General features: G+C 40.0%; 1 protein-coding gene across 2 annotated transcripts in view; it reads left to right on the top strand.

The window, feature by feature from the left end:
• Positions 1–26,297, top strand: part of SCUBE1 (signal peptide, CUB domain and EGF like domain containing 1) — a 194,676-nt gene that overhangs the window by 131,882 nt on the left and 36,497 nt on the right. For both annotated transcript variants that reach the window (XM_039570896.1, XM_039570895.1), the window contains one exon: positions 15,182–15,304. In XM_039570896.1, the coding sequence (XP_039426830.1) occupies positions 15,182–15,304 (123 nt within the window). The remainder of the gene's footprint in view (positions 1–15,181; positions 15,305–26,297) is intronic.

Raw genomic sequence — 26,297 nt, 5'->3', positions numbered from 1 at the left:
CTACCTAACTCTGCAATGTCCCATAGATGTGTTGTAATAGCAAGACGCAGATTATTTTGTTCAGTTGGCTTTCTGTTTTGCATCATTTCACCTTCATTTCTTCATTTGATTTGCATCTTGTGACAATCCACCCTTAAGGGGAAGGAACTTGACAACAGGATTTTGGGATAGTCAGCTGGGCTGGAATTTCAGGGAGTTTTAGTTGCAATGTGATACTACACGTTCATAAAGTGCCACCAGCTGTGACTAAATGCAACAGGATTAATTCCTGTGCACGAATAGGTCTATGCCAAGCCCAGGTGATCTCACAGACGTGTATTTTGGAGAGAGAAAGTTCCCTTCACATCCCCACCTAGAGATGGTGCATTTTCTTCACTGTGTGACACTAAGTCAGCCCTTCTCAGCGCTCTGGCATATTTAACTAGAGCGGTGTAACACTGGGGTTATGTGACTGCATGGCAAACATTTCTCCTTCCTGCTGTCTCATTGTCATGGTGACCCAGCAATGGGGTGGGCTCTCCACTTCCTTGAAACAGGCCCCCATCCTTCAGCATTCAGATGTAGCAAAGAAATGTGGCACTTACGCGCTTAAATACTTGACTGGGCTGCAGTGGGAGTATCAGAAATGCCTGAGTGGTGAATGATCTGTCCAGTAACTCAGCTCTGTACCCTCCTTTATCATTAAGCAATCTAGGGGGAACAAAAAAAAAAGCAGGAGCATAGAGACGAATTAAAAATTTCAGTCAAAGAACTGCATCGAAGTTTATTTGAAATAAAAGGGAAATTTTGCATTGGCTGTACTAGTTTGATATAGCAATTACTTTATCTTGCTTTATTACAGCCTATTACAGCAGGAAAATGCATTTTAAATTAGTTTTGAGGACACAAAAAAATGAAACCCTGAAAGTGAATTAAATTTTGAAAATGGAATTGTTTCTGTAAGAAAAGAGTTTTTTAGAGAATGAGTTTCAATGAAAGAAAGTATGTCATGTTTTGTTAAATACAAACTGAAAGATTTCATTAAATTAAATGCTTAAAATTAATGCTTGACATCAGTTTGGTATAAGATTATGACTCAGTTATTGAAGACTTTCCTCTCTTTTCATTCAGAACACACTAACACTAAGTGAAAAGCTCACAGTGGACAGTTTAGCTGGCCAATTTGGCTTCATTTCCTGGCTACAGAGTATCTGTGAACAGTTATGATTTCCTCCATACTTCCATTAATCGAAATTACGTAAAATTTGTTTTAGCTTTTTTTCCTCTAAATCAGATTAAATTGACTAAAGCACTTAGAATTGCATCTTGTCAGTCCCAATCAATTCATATGAAACTGAAAATGTTTCCTCTTTTTTAAAAAAGAACACCAGACAGAACACAGGTTACTTTTACTGTTTATTACTAGTAAGATATAGTTGTTAATCTGGTACATCCACTATTAGCTTCCCTGAATTATGATAAACCTTTATTTCACTGTGATTGATTAGATGAATTTCAGAGTGGTGGGTTTTTTTTCATTTGTTGCCTAAATGCAATGTTTATGCTGTAGGAGTACTTTTGATAAACTCAGGTTTTGTTTGGTTAATATCCCTGATCAGTTTGACTTTTTGTCTACATATTAGTAAAAATTTGACAGTAAAATATACCCCAGTGCAAGAAAACCTCTAAAATGTATGCATCAGTCGAGTTTACACTAAGGCACATAAAAACTTTCATGGCTCCTATGACCACACTTCTTGAAGCAAGTGTCCCAATGCCTTTAGAGTCAAGACTGTAGGTTTGGAGCAGGCCTCCTGAACTAAGATGGATCTGACCTAAGAGAAAAATACAAGACAGGCCCAAATGTTTTCATGTGAATGAACTTTTTTTTTTTTTTTTTTGGTTGGGCACTGTTCTAGTTTTTTCGTTAGCTGCAAAGTGACCCAAAGTCACCCAAAGTCACCCAAATACAAGGTTTTCCTTGGTTGAATTCATTCACATACAGCAGCATTTTAAAGAAAAGGAATTTCAGTTATCTCTTGAAGAGTTTAAACTCTCATTTAGAGGCAAATCTGTTCATAGCTGTCAGACTCCTCCTCCTTTGAATCCACAGCTTCTTTCTGTGCAGCTCCCATGAGCAGTGTGTGCAATATCTGTGATGCTCCACGCAGTGAAAGGAGTATCAGTCGCCTTAGAGCAGGTCCTGGGCCTTACAAAAAGAGCTCTTTCCAGCCCACCTTTCTCTAGCAACGGGAAATTTTTTTTTTAACACATGTGAAGAGGTCAGTTCAGCTCCCTCCACATTAGACACATAGGATTTTTGAAGAATGTACGCGTTATGAGCCATTAGCCATAACAAGCCATTACTATTTTCCAGTGCTTTTTCAAAAACAAAGCAAAAAAAAAGGGAAAAAGCATACATGCAAATGGTGTGAAAGAACTCAAGTGAAAGAAGTTGCTGGCAGTCATCACCTCCTCTGCAGTCAGAATGCTATGGTACTAGCAAATGTCAGCATAAATGTCAGCTTCAAAATTACAAGCAGCGGTGGGTTTTTGAAGAGGACATCTGGCAAAGCCAGAAAGGGCAGAGGCCTGCTTGTCTTATTCCCTTTTCTTCTGATTACATTTCCCTTGATCATTGCACCGTTGCCATGTACTTACATGTCTTATCTTTGAGAGAATTTAGGTAGTTAATAGAGTGATAGTACTTTTACATTTGACACTGCTTCATAATGCTAGTGCTTCATGCCAGAGAAATGTGGTGTATAGCACATTAAATTTTGTAACATTCTGCTGAAATAGTGCCTTATATTCATAGTTTGGTTTGGAAAGGAGCATAAGGGAAATGGTCCCTTAGCCTTACCTTAGTCAAAGTTAGAGTGACAAGGAGTGAGGGCAGCTTTTCCTTTAAGCTGATGAATAGCTTCTCTTTGCTTGCTGCACATAAATGAAGGTATCTGGGCTGGATCACTCTGGGATATCCCAGAGCCATAGTGTGCATGTTGCTTAGAGTCTGTCAAAAGTAACTAGGAGAAAGACAGGATTACTCTCAGCATACTTTAACTTACTCTGCTGGGAAAAAAATGCCCAACTTTGCAAATGGAAAGAGATTGAGATACACTGAGTGCTTAGACTCTCTATGAAGAAGCTGACCTGAGCACATAAACCACTTTAACCAGGATTCTTGGGAGTGGCAAATAGTGCAAATGTTTTAAGGTGATAGGTCAGATACACTTCTGACTTTTTAGGGGAAAACATTTCAGAAATGGTCAGACATTTCAGAAAATTGAATGCTCATGGGATTTCTAGTCAAGAACCTCAGTAGAAAAGGCGCTGAAAATTGCTATTTCATTTTTAAAGCAGAGGTGGTCATCCTCAGGCCTTTGTGTAGACTCCACCTTCAGTGACTCTTCATTTGATCCCCAAGGCCACTGTTGTTCCCACTGTGGATACCCAAGTAGAATCTCTGTCCTCTCTTCTATGCATCAGCCCTCAGGGGACATCAAATTCTATTTTGCACCTCATGCCTTGTACTGCTCTCAAGAACCCCTCTGTGAACTGCATTCTAGAATTTAGCCAGAGGAATTGGTGATCCAAGGGAAAACAAACACGTCAGCCTTTGGTAATTCCTGATGGGATTAGAGGTCTTACATCATATGGCTCAGCTACCTCCTAGTTGTACAAGCTTAGGGATATGTGCACTGGGAAATAACATGGGACAGCTGGCACCATCTGAACTCATATCTTATTGCAATAACATGCTCCTAAGGACATGGGAAGAGTTTAATCCCAACCTGTAGGGTACCCACTTTACTTCCCTTGATAATATCCCTAAACTGGCTTCCGCTTTCCACTTCCCCTCAGAGTCTAACAAGGAATACAGTGCCTTTCCTTGAGCTCAGCAACAGAAGCAAAATATTAGAAAAAGTGTTAATACAGTGGTGCAAGGAGGCCTGTGGTGTCCATTCAGATGTGGAAGTCAGTGTGGGACAAATTCTTAGTCCCTCTCTGGTTTTTTTTCTGTGTCCCTCCCTCTGAAAAACATCCTACTCCAGAGGAATCAGAGTGCCTTGATTTTTTCCAATGGCAGACCAAAGCCAAATGATTTTGTCAAAGCCAGTCCACAAGCTGTCCCAAGTCAGGGGGTAGAGTTTTAGAAGTTAGCTATTAAAGTATGTGTTGTCTTTTAACAACCCTTCAGGGTTTACTGAAGTGGTTCATTTTGAGCCATTCTTTCCCTCCAGATGGTTTTCTCCCTACTTCTCATCAACTTAAGGCAAGAATAAACTTCCCAATAGTCAAATCAAGATCTGGTTTTCATAACTCATTATAAGCAGCTCTGCTTCTATCAGATTCCTTACACTACTCTGCTTTCAAGCTACAGCAACTTACCCTCCCAGTGTTTGCAGCTAGAAATAAGTGCATGTTCAAAAATAAGCACCATTTGAGTTTGCTTCCCTGTACCTGCAAGCAAAAAGCTGTCAGAAAACAGAAGAGATCAGGTGTAATCACAAGCCACTACAGCCACATATCAAAACAAAAAATACCTTTGCCCTTTCTATGCTGATCATAAGGCAAATGCAAATCTTGAGGCTGAGGTCTGTCTTTTATCCTAGAAACAAGGGGAAAAAATACAAAAATCTCTTATTTTTTGCATGGACAGAGGGACATCTTTGCCTTGCATGAGAAGTTGGCACCTAAATTAATTCATGAACATGAGACTGATGTCAAGAATGATAGTAGTGAAAATGTGGGTTCTGCAGCAATTAGCCTAGTGCTTTTAGGAGGAACAAAAACATTAATTTAAAATAATATTTTCTATATATGTTTGATGCACAGATTAAATGTGCAATTAAATGTTCCATTAAAATAGCTGAACTTCCTTAAAATTGCCTTTTGACAAACAAGTTCTGACCATTTTCCAGTACTTCTGCACAGTTAAAGGGTTTTGAGACCACATGCCATTTTCAGGAAGCAAGCAGGAAGCCTTCTTGGTAAAGGCAGATTTGTGTGAATCCCAAACTGCTCAACTGATTTACAGAAGCCAGCAGACTTTTTTTGAAAAATGTTGCAGCAGCTGGATCACCCTGTCTCTTCCCCTTCCCAATACTCCTTTTTCTGACAACACCATATGATTTAAAAAATAGAGGCATTTGTGACAAACAAGTAACCAAAGGCAGCCAGTGGGTGACTTGATGCTATGAAAAAATAGATGTGTCTGCCCAACCAAAGAAAAAGTAACGAAACCAACATTAAATGAGAGGAAAATTAGGAATTTTGTCATGAAAACAGTGGCCCTGTTCAGGGCTTGAGTAGTGGCGTGATTTTCTGAGAACACACACTTTGGGAAAGCCTCAAGAAGACTCTTACAGTTGGACCCACTAAATGCTTCTACAGGGGAACATTTTGGCACATGAATCAACCACGTGCCTGCAGAAGAGATAACAGGTAGACTTGTAGTTGGTGAAAGAAGAAGACAAAAGGGAACTTATTTGCTAGGAATGACAAATGAAAAACTAAAGCTAAAAGGGAATATTAAAATACAGAGGCAGTTCTGAGGTTATTTTTGGTTTGATAGGACTCTAAGCGAGGTGCGAGACCGTCTGTGTCCAAAAAAACCATCACAAAGATCAGTATTGAGAGAGGGAAAACTGAGTAACCAATGGGACAACAATAATCAAGGTCAGTTTATCAGAAGAGATGCCTGTTTTAGAAGAGGTGGATTAGACTTGGATGAGAGCACGAGTTCTGAGGTAGCTACAGAAGCATTTTCAAAAAAACTACCTAAATGTGGGTTAAAGAAGCAAACATTGAGGCCTTTTTTGCTGAGGCTGCAGTCATTTTCTGCTATTCCATCGATGTTATCCAGGTCTCAAGACAAAGAACATACAAGATCAATCCAGTGTGAGGAAAACATAACAGCATCCAGCAGGCAGCTGTAGCAGCTCAGTAGAAAGCTCTGTGTCTTGTCCAGTAAGAGAACCACAACCATCTGGGCCAGCACTGCTGCCCTGGAAGCAGCTGTTTCAAAACTTTCTAAGACTGGGAGGTGACTCAAAATTAGGTTCCTACTTTTTTTCCCCACTTCTTTAAAGCAAGCGGGGAGTTGACTGTTGGTGTGTGATAAGAGAGGTGAGAGAGTATCTGAGCGAGGAGAAGGCTCAGCAGAGTTGGTGGTAAAACCATAAATAGTGGAAGAGATGTTGGAGAGGGAAAAAGCTGCTGGTTACCAGCAGAAAGTGAGTGAATGAGTGGGACTTGAGGGAGGAAAAGACGGAGAAAGCTCTTGGTGGAAGGTGGAAGTGGTCAGAAGCCTAGTGTGGGGACCAGAAAAGATGAGCAATTGGACACTGACTGAGGAGTATGTATGTTACTGTTTGATTTAGAGACATAATTGATTCAGGCTTTCATAGAGACATTTGAAGTTCCACAGTGATGAAAAATCAAATGATAAACCCATGATTTTTTAATTAAAAAAAAAAAAGGGAATGCAAGTTTTAGATACCAACACTGTTGAAAATTTGTCAGAAAGAAGCAAATGGAATGGAAAAAAAAGAGAGAGAGAGTGGAGAGCAGAATCCTTCTAATTGCTGCTGCAAATTTATCTAACCCAGAATATGTGTGTAACTTTCACTGCCCCTTCCCTGTTTTTAAGGGAATTGCCATTTAGGTTTTCAGTTGGGCCTTGGGTTTGGGGCTTTTTTGGCTCAAAGAGATACAATTCATTTGTCTGCTGTAGACTTGTTCATGACAGACAAATATAATATAACAAATTATCTTCCATTAAAAAATTGCAGACTTGGGTCAGCTGCCATGTAACTCATTCTGTTTCATTCCCTCCCAAGGGTTCCATCTATCCCCACAAAATAAATTCATGTGTACTAAGTTAGGGTTTTTTTCATGACTAGGCAATATCCCTGTTCCCTAGAAACTTGCAGTTGTTATTTGTCTTCGTGAACCTCCCCTTTGAAAATGCCAAATCCTTTAAATTAATGCTTCAGAGGGTCATATTTTGCATTTCAGTTGTTGAAAAGACCTTGCATTTATTCAACAATATAAAGCCCCCTGAGGATCAACAAGCATGGTATATTATGGAAAAGTGTGCTGTGCTTTCTGTGACTTGGGAGTTGATTACTCACATAATCATAGCTCCCAACACTCAAAACTTGCAGTATTTTTTTCATTCTTTTATCATTGCCTTTTTCATCATAAAATACAGCTCTTTTTTTTTAATATGACTAGATCCTGCTCTCAGTGATGGGTCTCTCTTCCCTGGTACAGAGCAGATCCCTGGTTGGTTGAAGCAGTGTCTTCAAAAAATTTGGAGGGTTAATTTTTGGTCAGCATCCAAATTTCTTTGATTCATTAAGAGCTATTAAAATTATCATGGGCTAATTGTATTCAAGTGCCCCTTTCAGAAGGAGTAGCTTTATTCCAGGAAACCTAACACAGTTTCACTGGGATTTTAGGGAGAGCATCAGTACCTTTAACTGTCCTTAATACCCATTTTATTTGATTAAACAAACACTTTCCTTGAAGCAAACTGAGATTCTTGGAAATAAGCACAGAGCTTTCCTGAGCAGATAATAATTCCAAGGGGGTAAATGAAAACAACCATGAGTAAATGTAAATTGAGTTAATACACTAAATCTAGGGATTCTTGTATCTTGGTCCAGTAGTGCAGTTAGCTCACTTGCCCCTTTGCTCTCCATTCAGCCTATATGGAAAAATTATATAGAGTAAGAGCCAGGCCTTGTTTTTAGTGACACCTAGCAGAGAGAAAATGCCCAGGGATGTCAGCCCCACAATTTACTCCTTAAGAAACACTGAATTGACTCTTTTATTCTTGTTATTAACCTGCAGCAGCCCATTTAGTTCTTCTGCCTCAGCTCCTCCCGCATAAACATTACACATCGAGTTATTCTGGTGGCAGTGGCTGTGTGAATAATTACATTACACACGGAATTATTCTGGTGGTAGTGGCTGTGTGAATAATTAAGGTAGGCAAGCAGTCAGCCCAATGTATTTGCACAATTTTCTCCCACTGTTTTACCCACAGCCTCCAGCTCTGCCTGTCCTCATTCACATGGCCACAGGTACAGCCAAGTTTCCCAGAATTTGATGTCCTGTAGTTTCCACATGCTCTGTAAAAAACAGAGAGACATTCTTTGGTGTCCCCAAGTACACATGGGAGATTTAACAGCACACTCATTTCTTCCTCTCCAGTGTTTTATAAGAAGCATTTTGACTGACAAAAGCATTTTGACTGATAAAATTATACAGGAGGAAAGTAGTTTTATTTCCTGGGATTTCTGTGAGGTTTATCTGTTCTTTTGGCTGGGAGGCCGTGGGGAGGAGGGGTAGTTCTAGCATTTAGCTCAGCCTAGACAGTAAAAGACTATCAGTCTGTATCTTTATGTCTCCAGTGCCCTTCACATTCTGGTGTCACAGCCTCAGACAGCTTGCACTGTTTGGGTTCATAGCATTGCACTAACATGTTTTTAAGTTTAGAAAAGAATTCAGTGTTCAGCAAAATTTTTAAATGAAAATCCTTTCTTTTCACATTAGATTTAGTAAATCCCTTCCCTTTTACAAATGAGAAATCTGGGCCTAACCTATTATGACAGCATTTCTGAGTTTTTCACCTGCAAAGGTTTTTGTGTTTTATAAATCTAATTAACTGTAATAAGAAAATAATAGGACATAATGTTTGTTTTACAAGGTGATTGATCTCTTGGCAGCCTGGCAGACTCTTTTATTGATTGGTTGGTGGATAATGTCAGAGTGGATATGTCCTGGAGGAGAATAGCTGACACCTAAATCCATATGTGACAGATTACCATCTGTGTTGGAAGACAGGTTTCTTCGTGAAATTGCGAAGATAACAGGTGAAAATTGAGAAAGTGACATGAGGGAAATGTGTTGAAACCTGCCTCCACCTTTCCATGCTCTAAGAGCATTTACACAAAGCTCTCTATTTTGTGGGCAGCCTGTTTTCAGGATGAGGGAGATTAAATTTTAATTACACTCATTCCTGTCTGCCCAGTCTAGATTTAATCCTGTTAATTAGGAAAATGCCTTGTCCCACAACCTAGCTATAAAGCTAATTAAACAGAGAGTCTTCATTTGCTACTTAGTGGAACTTCAGTTCCAGATAGTCAGTAATGACTATCATACGTTACAGTTAATTAGCACTGTGGGAGGGAAAATGAGGATGTTGTTGAAGCACAGAACTCAAATTAGAGGTGCTATAATATATGCTTTATTTCATTTTGTAGCTATCTGATGCAGGCGAGTCACACACTATCCTACCTGCCTCAGTTTCACATTTGTTAAAGAAGAATTAATTAAATGTATCTCTCCTGCAGAAGTGTTGTGTAGGTTTAATGTAAGGAAGATAATAAGCTGCTGGCTTTTGAAATCCTCAAGTAGAAGGCACTGCATAAACAGAATTATTCCTCCCTGAAACGTGAGAGGCAGGGAACTGTGCAGTTTCAGGTAGAGTGGTGGAACAGCAATTGTACCTCCTAAAGTAAACATGGCCCTAACAGTCCTGCAGACATTCACAAAATCTTCCAGTGCAAAGTGCTACCAGCATGGAACCTGCTGCTGGATCAAACCATTCCGAAGCCCAGACCAGAAATTAAAAACAACTGTAATTTGACTTAAAAATTTTGACAGCAAATGACTTGGATTCATAACACCTTGTTCAATAATAGTGCATTTTAAAGTATTGGTCCTGAAAATACCGAGTGATAATTGCCAATCCCCAATTTTTAAGATGAGGTAAAGCAGGGAAGTGTTACACCTTGCCCAAATGTTGGATAAATCCATTGCAAAACTGGAACTAGGACTTACAGCTCCCTGGAAACTAACCACACAACAGCTGGCTTGATGCTTCTGGATGGAACAGCAGAGCCTGTGTTCTACGTTTATTTAGATTTTCTCATAGTGGCACTGATTCAATGAATCTGGGGATTTGAAATTATCTTTCTGCCTTATATCCCTGGCATGCATTTAAGATGCTATGGAATATTACTTTTGAGTATTGCAAGTGGAGCCTGGTAGCTTATGCTTACCTTAATCCTGAGTTTACAAGATTAATTGAGAAGTGGCAGGCAAATATCAAAATAATTTCAGTCTGAGCATTGGTGGCTCTGTAATATTTGTGATGTAGAACAGCATGCAGTACAAGGTGTTTTTGCAAGCCTATCCGGATTGGCACCCCAGGGTAACCTGCTGAGTTGTACACTGGGCTTGGATTCAAGTGTGGATGAGTTAGTTTGTTTTTCTGTTCCTCTATTTCCCCACCTCTGGCGTGGGGTTAAAAAGTTTTGTGGCTGCTTTATAAAGTACTTTGTGGTCTGTGTGCATCAGGGAACTAATATCTGTGTCAACAAGGCAACACTAGTTCCAGTTTTTAGGGGACGATGGTGATTTGTAAAACCATGAGAAAGAACAAGGAAAGAAAAGCAAGGAAAAATAAGGAAATGAGGGAATAAAAAGAACTAGCGAACCAGCCCACCTTGAAGAAAATATATTTATATTGATGTCCACTATACACTGGTAATAGCATTACTAATTCCAACATGCTGGCTTTCATTATTAAAACCAAGAAGGTTATAAAGTTTCTGTAATTATTTTAGGTTGATCTGGGAGTATATTATTTTCCTGGAGCTAGGTAGCATTTTAAATCTGCAAAGGATTAGACGGACACAATCAGTTCAAATATTTGTCCAGCCATCGAAAGGAGGATCCTCACTTCCGCCTCTGATGAGGCTCTGGAAATCTCCATCTCCATCATTGTTCAACAGCTAAGTGCAGATTGCATGTTGATTACCCTTTCAGTTGCCTTTAAGCAGCTTATGTGAAATGTTAAGTTCTAAGTTACCTAAAATCCCTACTTTTTAATTTGTTCCCTGGGTTGTATGCAGTGAGGCAAATCTCTGTGGGTTTATATGTGCACACACAAGTGCATACATGCACCCTGATCAGAACAGCTCCTTCCAAACATGCATTACACTGAGCAGAGCTTCAAAAAGTGTAAGTGGAACGGGAGCAGGCATTCCCATTAACCTTCAAAGATCATGAAAAGAAAAATAACAGTCTGCCTGCTTAGCCGAGTCAAATTGTAGTTGCGCAACTTAGCACAAAGTCTCTGAGTTCCTATACTTCTATTTAAAGCTGAAGAGCTTTATTTAAAGCTGATTCCACTGCCTCCCTCACATTTTGAGATCCTCAGAAAAAATAATACTATATATTATTATTATTACTATTATATTATTTATATTATATTATATTGTATTATATTATATTTACAAACCCACGGGTTGTTTCTGGGTTCACACAGATGCACAGCTTTTGTGATGGTGTTGCTGAGCTCCATCTCCAGACAAATATTTGCAATTGGGTTTTTTTCCCTTCAAATATTACAACTTTAAAGAAGGTGTTAGCTTCCTTGTTGCAAATCTTATCTTTGCTTTTGTTTGTAATTAATTGCATGGGAATTGAAGGAACCATTTTCAGAGCTAACAGGAGGCTTGAGTGCTGAGTTGGCTGTTACACCATACCTTCACCTGACAGTTTTGACCATAATTTTTAATGCTTCTGTGGCTTCTCATTGGCCTGTATTTTCATATCTGCACATATCCCGATTGTACTTGCCACATCCTTTGGTATTTTGTAGCAGATCATCAACTTGTATGAGCAAGGTATCATTTAACAATATTCAGTTACTGTATTAGGAGAAATCCCTTGGGATTTTATTGCCAATGCACTGCAAGCCCATCAGACCTCCTAGTCTGAAATGACTCTCACAGTATCATCAGGGCATTTTATGTACAGCCCCCATGGAGGAATAGAGTTCTTTCCATCCTTTTGTGTTCCTGAGGATAAAGGGCAGCAGAGCCTGTGGGAAGTTGGAGCTATTCTTCTGCAGCCTGCATCATAAGGAGCCACTTGAGAACTATGTTTGAAGACAGCAGGTTTATGACTGCTCCACAGACGGTCCCAATAATAGTAGGGGAATATTTGACTAAATAATGTCCAAGCTGGTAGAGACACCACAATGGGTTTCCACTGTGTATTTTTCCCCTGCATGAGAGGCAGACATGCTTACCCCTCTGAGAAGTTCAAAGAGGCACTTGACAAAGTTGGGTACCAGTGAGTTTAAAGATGCATGGGGCCTCACCTTCTCACACAGTGGAATATTTCTCATAACACAAGTTATTTATAGCCAAGGAAATAAAAATAGTGGGGATACAGACTTTTTGCAATTTCTCTGAACCAGTTAGACGTGATACATACAGTTGGATATTGCTCTCTTCCAAGTAAAATGCAGCAATGTACTGCTCTCCACAGAGTGAAATAATTTTTACATGCCTTGTCAGTCTCGCTATGGCCATGGAAAGAAATACAGTGAAAGCAGAGACTGGCACTGTTTATGTTATTTAGAATGTTTTTGCAGCTAACAGTTTTGACCTCTATTCTGTTTTGATGGTTCCTGTTTCAAAAGGTCATGTCATGTTTTCCAGTTAGAAGAAATGAATAAATACTTTCTTTTCCTGTGGACTCTCCCAGGTTTTACCCAGATCCTGGTTCAGAATTATTCCAAAGAATTGCTGGTGTAAAGTTAATATGCTTCATTGTCAGTGGAATTACAGTTATTAACAGCCTAAAATCTACACTCTGATGTCATCAGGGTTTCATTTTTGCCCCTTATGGTCGTGAGAGACCCTGAAAAGAGATTGGAATTTGGAATTTAACATGTGAAATCCAGGGGCCATCATTTAAAACATCAATCGTTACTCCAGAATGGTGTTTGACAGGCTGCAAGTAATTTTGACTTCTCTCAGGCAGCAGAGTAGCCCGAAGGTCATATTGTTCTTATCACTGGTAAAAGATATCTTCTTCATGATGGATGACTGTTCTGTGTGTTTACAATGCATAATGTATTAGTAATTTTAATTCACAATTCCATTTATCCCACAGTTTTGTCAGGGCAAGCTGAACTGTAGTTAGGTACACCTGTGCTGTGCAGAAGGATGGGACCTTTTGTGGTGATCCATCCTAAGGCCCACACCACAGTCCCAGCTGCACATTAGAGAGCTGTCAGGAATCACTTCTACCAAAGGAAATGCCAGGCTGCAGGAACTGGGCCAAAAATTCTTGTGTTTTCACTGCCATCTTGACCTGTGCAGATGATCACAGCTGAAACCAAAAGGGTTGCTGCCTCCAGCCTCATGGTATTACAGAGAGTGACCCTCAGTGTGTTCTTCATCAGATTTATCAGGTTGGGAGCCCAGGGTTTTCTGCTGTTGGCCAGCCAAATGCCAGAACTGGAGCACTGCAGACAACAAACAGACTCCTGATTTTGGAGCACTTTGGGAACTTCATTACCCAAGACACAAAGATTTGAGCTGGCTTTGTGCAAAGCATTCAGGGCGTTCCACAGCTGCTGCCTACAATTTACCCTCATTCTTTTAATTGGATTGAATGCAAAAGCCACTCCTCTGCAGAACCAGACACAAAAGTAATGAGCAGAGGTATTAGTTCAGAGGGTCTGAGAACAAATTTCCTATCTCCCTGCCTTAACTGCAATTCATAAGAAAACCTTTATAACAATATACATTGTTCTTGCTTATTTGAGTCCTGGACATATTTCTGTCAGGTTATGTGTAACAAAGTGCTGTTTAGAAATGATGGCTGAATTTGCCTCTCAGCTGTTAGAGTTTTTAGATTTACCACCTCACTCCTCTTGCTGCTGTTTATATTTTACATGCAGAAATGTGGTAAGTGCCATGCCACTTTCCCATGTTGGAATCATATGTTTCCAAAAATGGACTAATTACTTTCACTAAGAATCCTCCTAAATTCAAATAATTTTTAAAACACACCCTTCATTCACTATCATCTTGATGGTTTTGATAAATTTCCATCTCCATATGTTAGACCTTTTGGCATTTAGATTTGCATTTTTCAAGATTTGCTCTTTAAATGGCCAGCTGTTACCTCAAAGTTTCAAAGCTCTTATAGCAAGAAGCTTTTCAAAAGAAAACATCACTCTCCATTTAGTTTCCTGAAAGATCTTGTTTTCAATTCCAGAAGTGGGCAGCCAAGGCTCAATGTCATATTACTTCTTCACTGTATGTATTCATAAAAAGAGCTATTTTTTGGCACTGCTCTTCTCCTGAAAAAAAGTAAAAGTACTTTTTTTTTTCCTTTTTCGAATAAACATGGATCCATGGTTTTATAATCAAGGAAGGATGGAAAGATGCCCTGTATTTCAAATGAGGGGTTTTGGCCTGTTATATACTTACTGCACAACCTTTTATGGATTAGAAAAGGGATTGGTCATTCCCAGTTCTTCAAGACCTTTGGGAGAAGTTAAAAGGGGCACGAAGTAGAATCATCAGTATGAAATTCAGAACAGAGGTTCTACCAAGTTCATCAGTCCACTTCGTCATCATTATTTGAAGTAAGAGCCATTGATCCTGTCCTTCATACATATATATATACTTCTATATATATATATATATATACATGGCTTTCAAATAAAGGCAATAGGTGCTCTGCCTTCAGAATAACTGAAGAAGCAACCTTCACGTGTACTCACAGTTAGTTCCTTTTCTGCTACACCAAGTGAAAAAAGTTTGACACATGAAAAGAGGTGACACTGTGTGCCACCGTGCCACTGAATAATCAGCAAAATAGCATATAATGCTTATTCTGAAAAAATGTATCCTTGCATTTGTTTGTGTAAGGGTAATAGAAGCATTTCTTCAGAATTCAAGTGTCTTTTACTTCATGTTTGTTATTATTTCAATTTTTCACGTGTTCTTATGTTTTGATAGTTCCTATACAAGGTAAAAGATTCACATCTTTCACAGGTTGAAGTCTGCTGTCAGGCAGAGCACTCCATCTACAGAGAAACTTCCCTGAATGTTCCCTAACACCAAAGTACCTCAGCTTGGGTCATCTGTTGGTTCCAGTTCTGAGAGAAATACCTCTGTCTCCTGAACAGCTCAGCCCATAGCTCTCCTTGTAAGCCTTGTGAGATAGGTCTGGGAAGGGACACATCTGATCAGCCTGGTTCCCAACAGGGACAGCAGCCTCCTTGGGGATCTGAGTATATTCCTGTATTTCTGCCCTAAATGACTGAATTTCTGTCATGAACTAAATTTTTGCTGTTCATTCTTTGCAGATATTGATGAGTGTTTGGTAAACAATGGTGGCTGTGACCATTTCTGCCGAAACACAGTTGGCAGCTTTGAGTGCAGCTGCCAGAAAGGCTATAAACTGCTCACAGATGAAAGGACCTGCCAAGGTAATGCCTCATTAACCTTACTCCTCATGTAATGAGGATGTCATTTCCAGTGGATTTTTTTTGTTGTTTTTATACTTAAGTCATTTGTACTGCAGGTTTTAATTGTACTGTTATAGGAAGTAAGGTTAGAAAATGACTGTGAGATTTCTGTTTTCTGAGGTGGGATTAGAAGGTTATTGGAAATGTCTTGTTTCAATGTTTTTTGTAGTAGGAATGCCAGTGTCCTGTTGAAGTGTAAAAATCCAAGTGGCATAGTGGAATAGCCTCAGGCAAAGAGTCTTATGTTCAAATCCTCTCATTTGCTATGATCTGAATGGGACAGAGGCTTATCTTATGTAGACCAGAGTCATTTAAAGTAACTGACTGTAATACAGCGTTTGCAAGATTTAAACTAAAAAAAAAGGATTTAATTTGTGAGCTCACCTTTTCCTGAGAGAAGCTGTTTATGAAGGGATAATGGTGGCATTTTGTGGGAATGAAGTGTGTTTTATATCGTTTCCTGTGCGTGTCATGATTTGTTATCTAAGTCATCTGATGTTATGTATTCTATGGCTAATTAAAAGCGTAGCCATTTCCAAGTACTGACCCTGTACCTTTGGAGAAATGACATTTAAACTCTGTAGCTTTACCTTTTAAAAAACTCCTGGAAAAGGCTAGAAAGATGAGCATGCATCAATAGAGAGAGAAAGGGAAGGATGAAGTATTCAATTAAATTAAAATTTTATGCAGAAATTGCTGTTTTATTAATACATGATTGTTTGCATGGGTTTTGAATAAGTAAAAGTTATGAAGTCCAAAACAGCATTAGTATTTTAGAGTTTCTTTGTTTATCTGCAATAGAGAAACCACGATCTTAAGATATATGTGTCATTCAAAATTTTTCCATTGCTTCTCATTGGTACTTCCATCCATCATTTGAGAAGCCACCTCCACCCTGACTGTGTGATTAGGCACAAAGGAGTTAGTGAAAGGTTGGCTTCAAGCTGGGCAGGATGGAAAGAGCTGAGATTAGCCCAGCTAGTGCAACATGATTCAGCAGAAATAACACGTTAGGATCATGTCAGACACGGGGAAGTTGCCAGGTTTTGATTTACCTGCTAAAAACAGGGACAGAATATTAAAAAGAAACGTTCTCTTCATGATGTATTTAGAGATGGTTGGGAAGACCTTGTTCATGAATTTCATGTGTGATGACATGCTCTCACTGTGGTATCAGTCAGAGGTTTCACCACTGAACTGAATGTTATTACAGCAGGGAAAAACTCTGGAAAAGTTAGGCAAGAGCTGGTGCAGAATTTACTTGTTCATTATGCAGAGGGTTAATAGTAGGCTTTAAAAGCTCCCTGTAAATGATCAGTTTTCTGTGGTGATAGTGAGAATCTAGAAGCAGCTCTGTAAATACTGTTAAGTGAGTTTTGTTTCGTCACGAGCCAGAGCTGCAGAATGAGAGAGTTACCAGTAACAATACACACCATGCAAGGGCTAAAGTAGTAGCTGATCTTCTCCCCCTCATGTGATCAGACATGGAAGTATAACCATGATCTGGCCATCCTGCTTTTCCCACTGTCAGTGACGAAGGGCAGGCACTCAGTCTTGCCTCTACATGATACATTGACTGATAAACTGTGGTTTATCTGTTGCTGTAGCAGATAGATTAGTGCAAGCCCAGAGAGTTTTTGGGCTGGACAAGTTCCTTCATCCCAGAAACTCTGGTTCTTTGTACCATGAAATGGGGAGGACAAAGTCATTTCCTGTTTAAAGTCTGAGGTATTTGGGCCCCAGCAAACATGGTGTGATGCCTGCTTTGTGGAGGGATCACTGTGATAATTTAGTTCCTGCCTGGTGCTTAAGGTGATAATTGGTGACTCAAGCAGTCAGTAAGCCTGCTAATAAAAAGAGAAGGAAAGTGAATATAGAGCAAGAAATCACCGATGTATGAATCACCTGCACTTGGCTTCTTCCGCTGCAAGAAGAATATAGTCAGGGTGGTTATAGTTATTAATACCAGGTCTGTCAGGAAAATGTGGTTTGGGGTTAGTGACTCTTCTGGGATATAAATCATCCACATTTTGGTTTTTGTAACAGCCGGTCAACGCTGACCGTAAAACATTAATGAGAGATTCAGGGAAATTTATTTTAGGCATATTAGCCTTTCCAGTGAGTGAAACAGAACAGTCTAATTTCTGTTTATAAAAGATGTTGTTGTTCATGTTACATCTGTTGTTTTGACTCATAATAGAATTTCCATGATTTATGATCTTTCTGTCAACACTGCCCTTCTCTTCTGGTTTTCATTTTTTAAAATAAAGATTTCTTTCAGTAACTAATCAACATGTTTACAAAACACTCATTTAGGACCTTAGAAATCTGCATTGTTTGGGACTGGGTCCTATTTAGTTCAAGTGGCCTCCCCAGTGTATAGAGCATTCATCTCCAAACATGTTCATCATTAATATCAGCACAAGGCAGTTCTACATATTTCAGTATAAAATTCCTTCATATTCCCAGTGAAATTCTGAAGTTGTCACGCCTCACCTAATTTCCTTCATTTTATTGTAGACCTCAGAGCTGACTTTGAGAGTACAGGGAAATTGTATCAGTCGCAGACTTTGTTCTGGTTGTTTGCAGAGCTCCCACCCCGGTCATACCAAGTGCCTTCCCCACATTCATGCTCTCTGTGAAGAGGAAAGTATTTCTCTTTCAGTTTTCAGGCAGGAAGGGTGAAGCCAAGTACAGCAGCTTGCCTAAATGCCTAAGATTACACATATAAATGCTTGAACTGCCCAGAGAATAAACCTCCAGTTTTTGTGAATCTGCCCCTGCTATTTTGCCCATTACAAGGTATTCTTTTTCTCTTGTGTTTGTGCTCATATCCTGATATGAGAATTCCTTGATTTTTCAGGAACTCTGGAGCTTGGTGCTCTCTTGGTGCCACCCTGCATTTTGAGTGCTTGTATGAGCAGCCCTAGCCATTGGAAAGAGCCTTAAAATGTTCTGCATTTGTCTGTTTGCAGCTAAACCATTTTTAGCCCTGGCTGCAAAGAAAACCATTGTCAATCACAGATTACTTCTGCTAGGGAGTGGTTCTCACGCTGTGGCTCCTTGTTAGACAAGGAGAATGTGGGGGGGTTCCCTTCCTTTCCCCTCCCCTGCATTCCAGCCATTTAAAAGGAAACTTATTTGTAACCCAGAAGGTGAAGAATCCATACTGCCCTGCCAGTAATATTGTGGAGACTGATACTGTTTTCCCAGAGTCTCTTTTTTCACACAGACTTAAAAATAGATTTTTTTTTTGCCCCCTTTGACAGGGAAATCACTGTATGACAATACCAAACCCATCTATTGTGTATTACTTTAATTGATCCCTTAAGTCTAAAGTATTGTAAATTCTTCGGTGCAGGAAGAAGCAGTTGGATCTGTTTGTATAAACCTAGCAAAAGAGGTCTGCATCTCCTTTGAACATGTAGTAAAAATAACATAGCTATATTATAGCAAGGAGAGCTTGTGTTTGTAACCTTTTTGGTAATTAATAGAAGGACAACAACTCAGATCAGTTCTAGAATGACATCAGCAACAAGCAAGCAGGCAAGACTTGCTGCAATGAAATAAAGCTGCAGTGAATGTGTGTAAGCTCAGACATAATTACCTTAATCCTCAGCCAGTATGAGTTTTAGAGCCAGTTAACTTAATTGCTTATTCAGTTTCTGTTTGTTGTGCAGTGATCTCGAAAAAAAATCAACAATAAGCAGTCTCTCTGCTCTGCTCAAGTTCAAGCTTCATTAAGCACCCAGAAAAATGTGCGAAATTCTGTCGTAAATAATTTTGTCTTCCTGCTCTAGGAATTGCTTTTTGCAAAGCACAACTGTGAGAGACAGCACACACTTTGCTACAAATGTCTCCAGGGAGTGGCAGAGATAGAAAGATGCATTACCTTGAGGAAAAAAAAAAAGTGCTTTTAGTGGGAACATCCAGTGATCAACATGTAATATTTTGGGATGCTAAATCCACACTCACCCTCTGCCTCTCACCACCTCAGTTCAAAAAAGAGACAAATCTTCCTACTCTGAGGCATTTAAACTTTTGCAGGGGGCAAAAGCTCAAGGCATTTGCATCATTCTGGTCCACTTACAGCCTCCAGAGTAGGCTTTAAGTGGGGTTTGATGATATCACAGACATGATAAAGTCTGCTCTAGTTGCCTTCTCTCCAGCCATTTGAATTGATACAGCCACTGTAATAAAAGGAGATGACTGTCCACCAGGGAACAGTACCTCCAGGGCATGTGGAATACCTGCACGGGCCATCTGGCTTTTTTGGGCCTTCTTTAAGGCCATAGGTGACCGCATTTTTTATTTGCTTTGAAGTATTGCCTGTTTGACTGTTGGTTATTCTTTACTACCTTCCTACCAGACTTTAAACAAATGCAGTTGACCCTTTTGTAGGCAGGCACTGGAACACAGGGTCTCACAGTCTGCTGTTGATAGTGCTGGTGTCTGTCTAAAGGAGATTCAGTGATGCATGTTTCTACAATAGGAAATCCCAAACAGAATTTGCCCGATTGCTTCATGAATAATTGAATTTTTCCGATTTTCTATGGGCACTTTTTGCTAGATTTGGATAGCTGCAAAACTCTCCAGTAGAGCTCCAAGTACAGCTGATTTGAGGTGGTTTTTGCTCTCACTGCAAGACATGAGCATTTACACCATCATATTTGATATTTGTACTTTTCTTTCATTTAAAACAAATGTGCTTCTTGTGTCCCTCTGTACCTCAGCTACTCAGCTTCACTTCCAGACCAAGTATTCCTCAAGACTTGATGCTCGTGGAATGGGGCAGCTGGAAGTAGTGGCTAGAGCAGTGATGCTGTGAGCAGATATTGAAGCAGTTTCCTTAGTAACTGGCAGCATTTTGCAGTGCTGTCCTGCAATACACCTCAAACCTTGTCCAGCTCTGGATTTTTTGTTTCCTGGGTTTTTTTTGGTTTGGTTTTTGTTTTAAGTCTCTGCATATCTGTTACTAGAGGGATGCTTTACATAGGGCTTCCAATGCCTAGTGTCAGGAGAAGCCTTCTTTCATCCCAGAATGAGAGAAAGAAAAGTAACACCTTGAAAAACACAGTAGTTGTCTGCGATCCAAGGATCCTGCAGGCGTGGTCTTGAAACATTGCCCTATTAACTGGGTAGGTAATCACATCTCATAATGCCCATAATTGAACTTATTGTACGAAATACGCACTATTTGCCTTCCCAGGGTAAGATTTGGATCTCCCAGCACGGTATCTCCATTTTGAAAATGGGTATGAAATGAGGGATTAATCATACAGGGGAGGACAAATAGAAAGTGTTTGTGGGAATTTTTTTGGCCTAAAGAAGCCCATAAAGATTAGCTACAAAGATCTCATTATACTCTTCTGTCTGGAACTATTGATGATAAATGTGGATGTAGAGGACCAGTTTAATCCCAAATAAATCAGTGTATCCACACCAGCAGCACTGAATCTCCAGCCATGTTTTACAGAGAGTAACCAAATTAAGAACTAAAAAATAGCCAAAGAGGTTTCCACCCTTGGGTTACATGACAGTGACCTGTCACTCACATTTGATCATGTAACCCAACAAAGCAACGGGCCTTGTCCTAATCACATATCCAGGATGAGGATACAGCCCTTGCATTGATTTATACAGGACACAATCACTCATCTAAGGTAACAAAACACATCAGAGCATAGAAGTCAGGGCTGGAGCATCTGGCCCCTCAGATTCAATGTATCAGCATGGGTTGGCCAACTTTCCAGTGAAAAGGGGTGGAAAGTTGCATTGTTGGTCTACTCCCTCTCCTTCCTCTTCTTCCCCCATTAAATACATAGAAAAGCAAGTGTTCGATAAAAATAACATTGTTTAGCCTTCCTCTTCTTTCCAAAGTGGCAATAACATAGAGCTTCACAGACAGATGAGGTGGCATAAAGAGGGCACCAGCAGAAATTTTACTGCCTGGAGTGGGGTTTTGTCTTAATATTTAAAATAAACTTTTAGCTGAACCCTCATACTCAGAGGTTGTCACCCTCATGGTCAGGACTGAAGAGTAATGGGTGGAGAGCACTAGGAAGCCATGAGGCTCTGCTGCCTGTGTCCTGGGGAGGGAGGTGGCAATGGGGATCCCACAGAGAGTGTTTGCTGTCGGGAGTGAGGAGCAAGCAGGTTTCCATGTCCCCTCATTGTCTTTTGCCTGAGATTGCATGTGCATTTGCTGTAATTTGAGGTCTTCAGCAGTCAGAGAAAATATTCATTTTGCTCTCACGTACATCAAAGAGAAGGCTACTGTACTGAGCAGAGTTACAGTGCTGTCACACTGAAGGAACCTGCTGGTCCTTGTTACCTTGTACCACTGGAACGGGGTGATTCAGTGCCCGTGCAGAGGTGGTTAATGAGAGGGAGGGATGGAGGGACTCAGGCCATTCCCCTATCAACATTCATTTCTGTGATACACTTGAAGGAGAGGGATCCTGCCTAGATGCACTCATACACCCATCCACATCGGACAGATGTGCCCTAACATATAAAATACATTGGCTTGTTACAGGCTGATTTTCATCCAGTCCAGCTGAGTCTGGTCCAAGTGTGTTTTAATTGTGTGAAGTCTTCATATATAGACAACAGTGCTGGTTCAGCTGCCAGGGCAGTGTAGCTCAGGAACCAGACAGTGATGCTCTGGAGGAGATACTTGTGGAAATCAGACTAGCTCAGAGAAAGAAAATTGGGGATGAGTTCCCTGTCACTGATGATGTTCATTCCCTACGCAGATTTTCTCTATGGCATTCTGCACCACTGAGCCTTACAAAAATATCTCGCTTATGACAAGCACCATATTGCTTCTCGCATCAAGATTAAAAAATACTCCACTGGGTAAGCAACATGTTACACTGTCAATGAAAGGAATACTTCTCAAATCCTTTCTGTTACACTGGGTGTCAGTGAGACTGTGAATATTGGTACAGTCTGCCTCTGTGAGAAAAAAGGGTTGCAAGATCATACCCAGAAACAATAAATGCCCCAGGTATGAAGTAAAAACATCTCTAGCCAGTACAAGTTTGTTTGCCAAGTGATAGTATCTGCAGTGTTGGTTGTAGCAATTAAGTCTGCTGAAACATGAAAACAAACACATCCCTCCACCTCCGGTTCTCCCCTCTGCAGCAGTGTTTTCATAAGTTAAAGGGGAATGTTCTTTGGTTGCTGCTTCTTGGAAGGCATATTAAACCTCACAATCTAGGCTTTAAATCACTTTCTAATACAATGAGGCCTAATGTGGAGAGGGCAGATGGGACAGATTATTCCACTTCTGTTTTCCCATGAAGCTTCTGACACAGGCTACTGTTGGAAGTTAGATAGTAGATTAGTTTGACCTCAGGTCTCATTCAGTATGGTAGCTCTTGTACTGTTAAACTCTATAAAGTATGCTGCTATCAAATTGCTTTTTACTGCTCTGTCTGGCCCCCTCCTGTTGATGATGTGTGTGGGAAGCCAAGCAAAACGTTCCATTAGTGTTTAGAAAGAGAATTTGAGATATATTTTTCAGTTGATGTTGTAGGATTTATGACTTGTATAATGCAGAAATTACTTTACTGGACTGGAATCATGTTATGTATTAATGAATTACCAGGATATGAGTCAGCCTTGGAATAGTTTGAGCAGGAAGGTAGCATTCTTCCACAAACAATAATCTCTTGATAAATCGTGCTGAAAGCTGTAATTCAATAGGAATTGTTTTTAAAGAGAATCAGAGAAAGACTATATGTGTATATCTATTCTCCACTACTGCACATTAATGCCATATTACTGCCCTCAAGCATTTAGTTACACTGATTATGGTCAGACAGCCTTTACCCTGAGTGCTAAACAGAATTGCAATAAAATGACAACTCTATCCCAAATATTAAAAAGAGTTTCATTTTTCTGTGCTTGCATCTACATTCCTGGGCCCTCTAAAAGTGCTCTGGTTTGCTTATTTCCTTCTAATGAGAATAAAAGCCCAACCTGTTGAAACAAAGGAGTGTGATTTTCTTCTGTTAGCCATGTTATGAACTGCTACTCCTTGTTTTGCTAACTTGGAGATGAGACCTCAGTTACAACAGGTGAAATAAAACCAAAAATCTAAGCTCAAATACTGAGTCAGTGGAATGGAGGAGTGTCTTCTGGGGTTTTGCTGGGTGGAGGATTTTTGATGCATATTTGCAAACCATAGTGTTGGTGTTTTCAGAGGGATACCTGCCAGGACTCTGCAGAGGCCAGCCTTTCTGGGCAGGGTTTTTAAGCAAGCCTTTGAGGCAGAGCCAGAGAACAGCAATTCTTGTGTATATTCAGTGGTCCCTTGACTTCAGCAACAACTTGAAGTAAGCTGGGAATGCACAGGTCCACAGGAGGTGAAAGGAAGTGCTGCATTTGAGTTCTCAGCTGAAAACTGAAACTGTGTTGTTGTACTTGCTCTTCAGCCCTGTCAAGTAACACCAGGCATGTTTTCACCCAGACTAGTCCCTTGTTCCTTCCAGAAGTCTCACTAGCAGCTCCTACTAAAGGGTGATGGAGACAACACCTTAGCAAAGCGAACAGTTTCCTCTTTTCAAAAATACGGCTAAAAATCAAATGTATTGCAGGATGGGGGGAATATTTCTTCCTTGACGCAGAAGGCATAAAGCCTTTATTATGTTCTCCTCAGGCTGTTAGGCTGCTCTTACAGAGTTGCTGTATAAATAGTGGCTTGAGCAGAGTGCACACGAGTAAACATGTTTATGTTTGTAGGAAAACAAATAAACCTGCCTGAAGTTTCTTTTAATGCACTTCTCTTGATATATGGCTTCTCCTACCCCCAAGCTCTTGACGAAGTAGCACAGTTTATTCCTATAATAGCAGTGGATAACTCAGCTTGCCTTTGCCTTGGGAAATGATTGATACTGGAAAATTATACATTTGCTTATAAAATTTTGGCAATGTCTTGATAAAAGTACTTATTTTCTTTAAAAAAAATGGGAAAAAGTATTAACTTTAATTGCATTTTAGATTGTCCTAGCAAAACAATGGTGGGAGGATAAATGTAATAGGAGCCAAAGCCAATTGCCTCCTGCTGGGTTCCCAAGATTAACAAAGGAACCTGAGCACAACAAAGCTCTCAAGTAATGGAGAGGGATGGGGAGGCGCTAGGACAGGTGAGCATAGGCCCAAGAGCAAGGATAATGTCTGGGAAGTCTAAGTATTGACACAACTTCTGTCTCCAATTTCAAGATGTTCAAGAATGAAAATTAGGCTTTTGCCTTTTTGTTCACAGTTATCTCTTTCACTTCATGTCACAGCAGATTCAGCCCTCAAAGCCTGGAGGACCTTGTGTTGCTGGGAAGTGGTTGTGTCCAATTGTCACATAGAGAAATACAAATTGGCTCAAGAGGATCTTTATTTTCATACCATAAATACTTCTGTTTCAAAATCTTATGTCAAAGACAATCTGTACGTAATGTGAGGAAGCTATAAAGCATATAAGTTCAGTGTCAGAGATGTGTTGAGGATGGTGGTGCAGTCATGAGTAGATTTTGTAGTTCCTATGATCTGCCAAAATGCTTAGCTTAACTCATTTCCTATTGATTTTAACAGTAATAGGTTGTAAAAATGAGTAATACTGTTAAGTGTACTTAGGCATTTTTTAATACTATTAGCTTTGGTTGTCAGAAGATAATGGTGCTTTACTCAGGTTCAGATCCCTATAGTGCATTTTTATATGTTTTAAAAATCGTTTGGAAATCCTTTTATAAGTTGTTATTCACAAAGATAGCAGCAAGGAGTAAAAGCAGGATGAGAGAACTGCCAGGAGCTTATGGTGAGGTTAAGTGTGATGTGCTCAACAGAGAAAACCAGTACCAATTTGAAATCTTCTCTTACAAATGCCTTTATAGAACACCTCCCTAGGCTCACTTTGTGCCTGTGACCTTGGACAGATTTACTAATTTTATACCATTGTGTCTAGTTATTAGTAGGTTTTTCCCATGTTCCATGAGAGACCAGGCAAACTTTCTTACCTGCAAAAAAAAAAAAAAACCCTTTCTTTTTTTAACTTCTCTATTTGAAAGTATCTGCAGAGCTGTCTCTGGTGGCCAGCATTGGTTTTCTCATTCTTCTCCCTACTAGAACAGCTGACCAAATTCAGAATTGAGCTTTGCTGAAGAATCAGAAGAAGAGGGAAACTTGGCTTGACACTTGAGACCAGGCACCTTTTCCTCCTCAGCAGTCACATGGGGAAAGTTGACACTGCTGTTCCCCAACTCTGCTTGCAGGACTGAGATTTAGCAAGTAGTTTTGCTCAATTGTGTTTAAAATATTAGAAGAAATTATCTGCCAAAATTGAATTTATCAAGTAATCCTCTACCATTATTCTGTTTTTAAGTTTGGTGCTGCCCCCAAAAATAGCAGATGGTAGGGTCTTCCATACTGCTGCAGGGAAACATATCAGAAATCCTTCTTTTTGTCCAACAGCAGAGAAATAATAATGTCATAATAATGGTGGTGATAATGATGATGTATTTCACTATAGAAATGTAAAAAAGCCTGGTCCACATCCTATCACCTACAGTCAAAGAAACCCCCAAAGACCCCAAAGTTGGCTGCCAATTTTTGCCTGGCTGAAATTGCCAGATCCTGCAGTTCCCATCCAAAAGCATAAATCTTCCTGCCCCTTGGGCAAAGCTCTTGGTGATCCAAAAGCAAGCAAATCCATGGCTGATGCATGAGGCAGAACAAAACCATAGTGCCTGGGAGCAGACTTGGCTCTGCAGTGCTGACAGGAAGAGGAATGTGTGGTGGTCCCTTGGCTTGGCACACATGTTAGGGGGAGCACACACGTGTTAAGGGAATAGGTGTTTGCTGCAGTGAGATGTTGTTCCACAGCTCCATTTCTGCAGACTCAGAGTAAGTCCTGAGGGAAGCTTGTGGAAGAGAAGGAGCTTGTGCATTCTGTGTG

This window comes from Corvus cornix, chromosome 1A (genome assembly GCF_000738735.6).
Source record: "Corvus cornix cornix isolate S_Up_H32 chromosome 1A, ASM73873v5, whole genome shotgun sequence".
Classification (NCBI taxonomy): Eukaryota; Metazoa; Chordata; class Aves; order Passeriformes; family Corvidae; genus Corvus; species Corvus cornix.
This window is presented reverse-complemented; position numbering and strand designations above follow the sequence as displayed.